Source organism: Orycteropus afer, unplaced genomic scaffold, assembly GCF_000298275.1.
Source record: "Orycteropus afer afer isolate SDZICR_OR568_19922 unplaced genomic scaffold, OryAfe1.0 scaffold00854, whole genome shotgun sequence".
Lineage (NCBI taxonomy): Eukaryota > Metazoa > Chordata > Mammalia > Tubulidentata > Orycteropodidae > Orycteropus > Orycteropus afer.
Window position 1 is genome coordinate 404,993 of NW_006922441.1, and position 9,501 is coordinate 414,493.

A 9,501-nucleotide genomic window follows, 5' to 3' on the forward strand; every position below is an offset into this window, starting at 1 on the left:
GAACTCCATCCTGTGGCATCCTCGAATCTCCTTGTGTTTTTTTCCCTTTATCTTTCATAAAAGAAAACATCATACTGATACAGATTTTCAATTTCAATGCCAGGTGAAAAACTTTTAAAATGCAAGAAAAATATTTGCAATATATGGCAGACACTCTCGCCTTGCCTTTCCAGTTTCTAAAACTCACTGCCACGGAGTGGATCCTGACTCATAGGAACCCCCATTGTATTTCCAAGGTGGTAAATCTTTTCGGCAGTAGATTGCTTTATTTTCCTTCTGAGGAGTGGCTGGTGGGTTTGAACCGCCAACCGTCTGCTGAGCAGTCAAATGCCTTACACACCACATCACCAGAGCTCCTTTTTCAGTTCTGGAACCTTGTAAAAATACCTAAACCCACTGCTGTGGAGTCTATTCCGACCCACAGCGCCCCTAGAGGACAGAGTGGAACTGCACCACAGGGTCTCCAAGGCTGTCAATCTTCACAGAAGCAAAGCCCAAACCAAACCCATTGCCTGGAGTTGATTCCAACTCACAGCGCCCCTAGAGGACAGAGTGGAACTGCACCACAGGGTTTCCAATGCTGTCAGTCTATGGAAACCGACTGCCCCATCTTTCTCCCACTGAGCCACTGGGTGGGTTTGAACCACTGAACCTTTCTACTCGCAGTTGAGCGCTTAACCATTGCATCACCAGAGCACCTTCCAATTTCTAGAGGCGGCCCTCATTCCTTGGTGCACTGCCCCTTCCTCCATCTGCAAAGCCAGGCACATAGCATCTTCAGATCTTTGCCTGGCTCTCTCTTCTGTGGGCACATCTTGTCTGCGTCCTGAGCCTCCTGTCTCCCTCTTGTGAGGGGCTTTGTGATGACATGTAGCCCTACCTAGAAAACCCAGGAGACTCTCTTCATTCAAGATTTTTAATCACTTCTGCCAAGTCCCCGTTACCATGTAACGTATTGCAGGTGCAGGGTCCGGGGCTCAGGGCGAGTCACCGTGTAATGCCACACACAGGTTCCAGGGATCAGGATGAGGACTTTGAGGGGACTCTTCTGCCTGAAGTCTCTGGTGGCGCAAATGGTTCAGCACTGAACTACTAGCTGAAAGGTCGGCAGTTCGAACCGACCCAGCGGCTCTGCAGACGAAAAGACCTAGCAATCCATTTCCATAAAGATTACAGCCAAGGAAGCCCTCTGGGGCAGCTTCGCTGTCACATGGGGTCACTAGGAGTCAGAATCAACTCCATGGCACCCAACACCAGCACTGATTTTGAGGGTCCAAATACACTTTAACTCCAAGGCAAATTGCAAGTAGATGCTTTTGCAAGAAGGAAATTGCAAATAATGTGGATCATCGCTAGGATAGCTGAGCCGGTGACAAGTGCCATGGGACGAACAGGGCAGGGTGAGTGGTGGTGGTGGTGGGGTTCTGATTGTAAACAGGGTGGGCAGGGGGGCCTCACTGACAAGGTCTGATGTTGGAACAAAGAACTCAAAGAAGTGAGGGTGTGAGTCCCGGGGCCCAGTGGGAACGGGTTGTGCAAAGGCCCTGTGATAAGACTGTGTCTGGTGGGCAGGGGTGCAGTGCCCCGTGGACAAGGGGAGCACAGGCTTACTTGAGCTTACTCACCATACCAGTCTGCAGTGAACGGTTCCCCATGGGTTTCCACCACAGTGAAATCGTTCCCTTCAGATTAACCAGTAAGCAGAGGCGGAGACCCCCAGGAAACCCAGTACTGTCCCTGTCGGGGATTGTAAATTTGAAGAGACATTTTGGTTGTATAGGAAGGGGTGGTGGAATTCGGGGAGAGACAGCTCCTAGCTATACCTAGAAGCAGGATCTTGGTTGTGGTGAAAAAATGTGAAATTACGCACAAGGAAGCCCGTGCTTAGCTTGCTGTTTGGGTATTCAGACACGGCAGGGGGGGGTCTGAGGGTCATGGCGGAGCCCAGGGTGGCTGGGGCTGAGGCCGGAGGGGACTCTGTTTTGTGCTGACACAGGTTCGGGCTGTCGTGTGGGGAAGACGGACAGTGGGGGCGGGGCAGAAGCAGACCCAGGAGGGAGGCGGGGGCAGGTCTGAATCCTTTACAAGGTTCCCTCAAGGGAGGCTTTTCCTAAACTCCGCCCCCAGATGAGGAAACAGGTGCAGAGAGGTTATGCCTCAAAAATCACACAAAAAGTCAGGAAACAAACAAAAATGTCACAGAGCCATTTAGTGACAGACCTGGGGTTCCAGTCTGAGGCCACCCACCAGCTCTGGTCCCCTCCCCACCTGCTGCCTGAGGAGGGCGTGACTGAGCCCCCATCACCTGCTGCTGTTAGGTTTGGTCAAGTCCAGTCGATTCTGAGTCAGAGCAACCCCATTTGACAGAGTGGACCTGCCCCACTGGGTTCCAAGGCCGTCATCTTTATGGAAGCAAAGACCCAGTTAACCACACCCACTGCCATGGAGTTGATTCTGACCCACAGCGCCCCTAGAGGACAGAGTGGAACTGCACCACAGGGTTTCCAAGGCTGTCAATCTTCACAGAAGCTGACTGCCTCATCTCTCTCACAGAGTAGCTCGTGGGTTTGAGCCAGGCTGTTGGTAAGAAGCCCAATGCTTTAACCACCGTGCCACCAGAGCTCCTGGTACAAGCTTCAGGCCCCACAAAACCCAGATCTATCCTGTCATAACCACACTACGCTCTTGTTGGTTGCCATTGAATTGCTTCTGACCCACAACGACTCGTGTGTGCAGAGTAGAAGTGCACCATGGGGTTTCCAAGGCTGGGAGCTCTCGGGAGCAGAAAGCCAAGCCCATCTTAGGAGGAGACTCCGAGTGGATTCAAACCGCTAGTCTTTTAGCTCGCGGTCAAACACTTAGCTGTTTGCACCACCCAGGCACTGCTATATCCTCCCCCATGGCAGCTGCAGCTTTGTCTGCTGCCCCACGGGCCGGGGGGCCCTCCTCCCTGCAGCGGCCCCCTGCCATCCGATCCAGCAAATCTCCACCTCCATTCCTCAGCTCAAATGGAGCGGTAGCTGCGTGCCCGACCCAGGGCGCACGCTGTGTGGGAACCAAACAGGCTTGTGACCCAGGGAGAGCGGCAGTCACTCACCCTGGGGCCAGCTTTGATTTACGAGGTGGGCAGCACCTGCCAGGGGACACACAGAGGGAAAGCAACCAGGCAGGCATCCGGGTGGGGCGCCCTCACCTCGGCATTCAAGCCCAGAGGGCTCACGGGGAAGCATTCCTGGCAGGAGACACGCAGGTGCCACGGCCCAGAGGTGGGACTAGTGCAGTGGGGCTGTGGCTGGACCATGCGGTAGGGGGGAGGAAGATGCGGACTGCTCAGAGGGCAGCCACCTTGGTTCGAATCCCAGCTCTGCTCTGTACTTGTGTGGCCTTGGCCAAACCAGTGCTCCTCCCTGGAGCTCCATTTTCTCATCAGTAGCATCTTTATCGAGTCCCTGGGTATTGCAAACGGTTAACACACTTGGCTCCTAACTAGAAAGGTTGCTGGTTCGAGCCCACCCACAGACGCCTTGGAAGAAAGGCCTGGTGATGTACTTCTGAAAAAATCAGCCATTGAAAGGCGCCAAGCGGCGCCTCCTCTGAGCTCACGCATCACCCAGGGTGGTCTCTATGCTTGTGCATTTTGCCTGAGACACAGTGAATGCAGATTACGAGGCAGGCACTCTGTTAGCTATCTTCTGTCTGTTGACTCACTGAGCCCTCCCCGAGCCGTATGTATTTATCCATTTAACAGACATTAATATAGTACTTAAGGAGCGCTGGTGGTGCAGTGATGAAGGGGTTTGGCCGTTAACGAAAAGGTTGGTGGTTCGAACCCACTGGGCACTCTGTGGGAGGAAAATGAGTCAGTCTGCTTCATAAAGATTGACAGCCTTGGACACCCAATGGGTGAATTGGAATCGACTTGATGGCAGTGAGTTTGGGTTTTTTGGACAATAGTGCTTACCCCTTATGGTTCTAAGTATGTTACATGCTCACCAGAAGCCTAGAAGGTGGAAAGCAAAGCCCAAACCACACCCACTGCTGTGGAGTCGGTTCCAACCCACAGCGCCCCTAGAGGACAGAGTGGAACTGCACCACAGAGTGTCCAACGCTGTCAATCTTTACAGAGGCAAAGCCCAAACCACACCCACTGCAGTGAAGTCGATTCTGACCCACAGCGCCCCTAGAGGACAGAGTGGAACTGCCCCACAGGGTCTCCAAGGCTGTCAATCTCCACAGAAGCAAAGCCCTAACTAATGTCGTGGAGTCCATTCTGATTGACAGTTCTTATCATCTCCGTTTTATGGAGGAAGAAACCAAGCCACAGGGAAGTGACTTGCCCAAAAACACACAGCTGGTGGGGTGTAGGATTCAAACCACGTAGTCTTGCCCCAGGGTTTGTGCCATTTACCGTTAGGCCACGTCTCGTATCCCTATTGCACAGTTGAGGAAACTGAGGCACAGAGAGGTTAAGATTAAGGAGCTGTCCTCAGATGAGCTAAAAACTGGCAAAGTCAGGCCGAGCTCAGGACATCCAGAGCTGCATTCTGACCCCGGCCTGTGCCAGTTTGGATACTCAGAAAACACCTGTATCAGGACACACCTGTCTCAGTAGTTCTCAGACTGGCTGCCCATTCAAATTCCCTGCAGAGGCTTTAAAGCACCCAAACCCCAGAACCCTGTGTGGCCAGTGTGGTGACCAGCCCTACTTGTCCCCACTGGATCAGCCCCCAGTCAGGATGAAGGGGACCTTTCTCCTGCAGGTCACAACCCACGCACCCCGCTTCCCTTCCAGGCTCTCTGTCACTGTCTGGCTGTCTGGGCCACACCTTCCCCACAGTCCCCAGGGTCCTTCTTTGAGACCAGACAAGAAAGCCCACGTCTCCAGCCTGCGTCCCTCTGTCCCAAGCCTGACCCTGGTGCCGGGCCTTGGGGAAGGCCAAGTCTCTAAAGCCAACAAAGGCCTTTGGGGAAGACGCCGCAGACCCATGCGCCACTCACAGCCTTGGTTTCCTCATCTGCAACTGGACGGATGAAGAGCTAATAGAAACAGCACAGAAAAACTAATAGAAACAGCACTGTCAGCCTCAGTAGGCCCAACACCCGCTTCCTTTTTTATTATAAACATTTTTGTTTGAGTGGGAAGAGGTGTTTTTCTTCCCCCTGTTAGCTATTCATTCATTCATTTCTCATAAAATAAAATTCACAAAAGCACCGTGCACTGAGCTCTGTGGACAGCTTAATGAGCTCTGCAAAGTGGGGACACCAGATAACCAGTCCCCCAGAAGTCTTCTCCTATCCCTTTCCTTGGTCACCCCCCACCAACAAGGACAGCCCGTGCTGGCGGCCAACACTACTTCCTCCTGTTTTGAGCTTCCCGTTGGTGTAGTCCCACCTCTTAGGTCTCTGATGCTTCATTCAAAGAGCTCTGGTAGCGCAGTGGTGAGGGCATTCAGCTACTAACCAAAAGGTTGGTGGTTCGAACCCACTGACCGCTCCACGGGAGAAAGCTGAGGTAGTCTGTTTCCGTAAAGACTTAGAACTTTGGAAACCATATGGGGGGGGGGCTTCTACTGTGTCCTCTAGGGTCTCTGGGAGTCAGAATCGACTCGATGGGCATGGGTTTGGGGTGCTTCACTCAGCGTCCTGTCTCTAAGCATCTCTGCATAGTCGGGCCCAGAGCCCCTTTATAGAGCAAATACTTATAACATCCTTGTCACTGTCCCGAAATGGAATTTGTAGATGATATAGCCTCCTCACAGGCATCATCTTTTGAAGTTCGGTATATTGTCCTGAGTGTATGACAAAGGGACACAGATGGACAGCAGGGCCGTGCAGTGCGATTAAGACAGGGTTTTGCTTCTGTGAAGACTGACAGCCTTGGAGGCCCTGTGGTGCAGTTCCACTCTGTCCTCTAGGGGCGCTGTGAGTCAGAATCGACTCCAGGCAGTGGGTTTGGTTTGGGCTTTGCTTCCATAAAGATTGACAGCCTTGGAGACCCTGTGGGGCAGTTCCACTCATGGCTCCCCCATGTGTTACAAAGTAGAACTGAACTCCATTGTGTTTTCTTGGCTGTAATTTTTATAGAACCAGATTGCCAGACCTTTCTGCCGTGCCACCACTGGGGTCAAAGTGCTAACTTTCTAGTTACACGTCTACGCATCTAGTGCAAACTGCACCATCCCAGTACTCCTGGGTCAGAGAGTAAGTGTATGGAAAGTCCCCACTGGAGGGCCCTATTGCACCCCCAATTTTGCAGATGAGGAAATGAGGTCAAGAAATTAGAGAAAATTCCATTTGTCACTTGGGCAGCCCTGAGAGCCCCCCCACCTGCTTGCCCTCCCGCACCTGCCCTAACTTTTCTCTCTCACTTTCCACCGTGTGTCCTTGAAGCTCCCACTGTATAGCTAGACAGCCAAGGCAGACTCCTGGAACGCCGGGATCCCCTGATCCTCCCACCCTCCCACCCCTCAGGGTGACCTGTGCCCATCACTTCCTCCCTGGTCCTCATGGCATCTCCCCTCCCCCCACAGCAAGAAGTTACCAGGCGAATACTTCCGGTACAAGGGCATTCCCTTCCCCAAGGGCCTCTACTCACCCGAGAGCATCAGCCTGGCGGAGAACGCCTTGGACGTGCGGGATGACGACATCTTCATCGTCACGTACCCCAAGTCAGGTACCTGAGCGGCGGGGAAGGGGCGCGGTGGAGTGGGGGGTGGAGGGTGGCACCGAGGAGCTGCGTTCATGCACCGTTTTTAGCCTGGGAGGTTTGTTTTGGGTTGGTAACTGCTGTATTAGTTTGGGTAAAGATTGACAGCCTGGGAAACCCTGTGGTGCAGTTCTACTCTGTCCTGTAGGGGCGCTGTGGTTCAGAATAGACTCCATAGCAGTGGATGTGGTTTGGGCTTTGCTTCCCTGCAGATTGACAGCCTTGGAGACCCTGTGGGCAGTTCCACTCTGTCCTCTAGGGGCGCTGTGAGCCAGAATCAACTCCAGGCAGTGGGTGTGGTTTGGGCTTTGTTTCTGTGAAGATGGATAGCCTTGGAGACCCTGTGATGCAGTTCCACTCTGTCCTCTAGGGGCGCTGTGGGTCAGAATCAACTCCAGGCACTGGGTTTGGTTTGGGCTTTGCTTCCCTGAAGATTGACAGCCTAGGAGACCCCATGGTGCAGTTCCGCTCTATCACACAGAGTCACAATGAGTAGGAATGGACGCCATGGCACCGGGCAAAAGACAAATGTTTTAATTTCTCTTGCACCACTGTGAACTCTGACAGACATACACAGTGGCCACCACTACCATCAAGTTACAGAGCAATTCCATCACCCCTCAGAATTCCCCCAGGCCCTTGGTAGTCAGCCCAATCCCTTCTCCAGCCCCTGCCAACCACTGACCTCTTTGCTGGCCCGAGTTTTGCTTTTTCCTGAACATCACGTAAATGGAGATAACACAATGCATGGTTATCGAGATAGACTTCTTTCACTCATAATACATTTTAATTTATTTTTTGTTTTGCCTTAGACTTTATTTTTTAACTTTTCCTTGTGAATTGGTTTTCCGTTCACTCATTCGTACACATTTCGTTCTGGGACACCGAACCCAGTCCCCACAAGGGTACAGTCACCTTCTCCCTTCCTCCCTGTGTTTCCCATTTGGAGTATGAACACAGGTGCTAGGAACCTCTGTGAACACATCCACGTGTAGAGACGTGGTTTCATTTCTTCTGGGCAAAAATACACAGGAGTGGGCTGGATGGATGTGGTAAGTGTCCTGCCTAAAGGAACTAGTGTTACCATTTTTCATCCCACCCACAATGTCCACGAGTTCCAGCTGCTCCACGTATTTAGAACAGCAGTTGGCATCTTCTGGTTTATTAACCATTCTGACAGGTGTGTATGTGTCACTCATTATAGTTTTGATTTGCTAATGATGTTGTGAAATGGTGATAAGAGGGTCTGAACCCATCTAACTTGAGAGGGGATAATGACCAGGATCCACCCAAAACTGATTCCTGTGAGTGGGAGGTTGGACATAACTCCACCCCAACTCTTCTATGGAGTCTCACACCAGCATCCCTCCCATAGCACTCTCTACCTCTTTTCTGGGTTCAGTGATCTGTTGCAATGGTCACAAAAAACTCAGATCATAATTACATGCAGTTAAGTGGTTTATTAAGGAAGTTACAGGGTACGACTTGAGATGAGAATCTAAAGCTTGCAGGCCAATTCTCCCTCTTTCAGGGAGAGACGGGTCTCTTGGCTCCTCCTGGCCACATAGGCTGCCTCTTGGCCCTTTCAGGACAACACTCCTCTCAGCCCTGCCGTCTCTTGACACTGGCTTTGCCGCTGGGCCCTTTCTGGGCCCATTGCCATCTTCAGTGTTAGAACCTTTGACCTCACAGTGTTACAGTTCCTTGAAGCGATTTCTAGTCTTCTTCTCTTCCTCTTCCTTGTACTTTTATCTGCGTCCTGTCTTCCTGCTTGTTTCTATCTTGGAAACCTCTTTGGGGTTGGCTGCTTCTATATACAGTTCCCTGGCAATTTCAAGTCACGACCCTCCCACCAGGCCATTAACTGACCAATCTCCTCTCCTCTCTCAGGAGGCCACAGACACCTCATTTGCATATTCTACTGACCAATCCCTACAGGGTACTTAGGGCCACACAAAAAGTATCAAGCCATCACCCTGTTTACAGCTTTACCCAGGAAATGTCAATCAACCTGGACAAAAGAGACAGACCCCTAGGGTGGAAAACTAGGGCAAAAGTAATTCCTCAGGGCTTAGGAGAAGAGTCTCTGAAGCCATTTTTCCAAAGAACCGAGGTGGAAAGTCACACTACGCCACACATGCTGAGTATATTTTCATGTATTTGTTCACCACCATCTGTCTCCTTCCATAATGTGCTCAAATCTTTTCTCCCTTTTTCAATTGCATTATATTCTTCTTATTGAGGTTTACAAATTCTTAATATAATCTGAGGACAAAGCTTTCATCAGATTAACGTTTTGCAAGTATTTTTCCCCCGTCTGTGGCTTGCTTTTTCCATTCTTTTCAACGTCTTTGCAGAACAGAATCGCTTGTTGATGAAATCTGATTTGTCAGTTTGTTCTTTGATGAAGTGTACTGCTATTCAATGTTTCATTGACTTTGTTATTGAGAAAATCCTTCAAGTCAACAATGTCGGCAAATACAGTTCACTGACGCTGATGGCATTTTGCAAGTTGTGCAAACATTCTCACCCTCCTTTTTTGAGCTGTTCTTCCCTCATTAACAGAAACTTACTGGCCTGTAAGCTCCTGGAACTGGAAGGGGGAGTCCAAGAAACTGCGGCAGACAGCTTTTTGGAGGTCCAGAACCGCAGGGGAAGTCAGGAAGTGGGAGTGAAGCAGTTGGAACAGCTAAGGGAGACGAACTCATTTGTCGGTTTGTCGTCCTGTGGTGGATTGTGGGTTGCTGTGAGGTTTGAGCTATGCCCCCGGTGTTTCAAGTGCCAACAGGGTTAGC

The 9,501-nt window shown here is 51.2% G+C and overlaps 1 protein-coding gene across 1 annotated transcript in view; it reads left to right on the forward strand.

The window, feature by feature from the left end:
* Positions 1-9,501, forward strand: part of SULT2B1 (sulfotransferase family 2B member 1) — a 46,012-nt gene that overhangs the window by 14,825 nt on the left and 21,686 nt on the right. The window contains exons 2-3 of the mRNA XM_007958112.1: positions 6,531-6,673; positions 9,272-9,285. Coding sequence (XP_007956303.1) covers positions 6,531-6,673; positions 9,272-9,285 — 157 coding nt within the window. The remainder of the gene's footprint in view (positions 1-6,530; positions 6,674-9,271; positions 9,286-9,501) is intronic.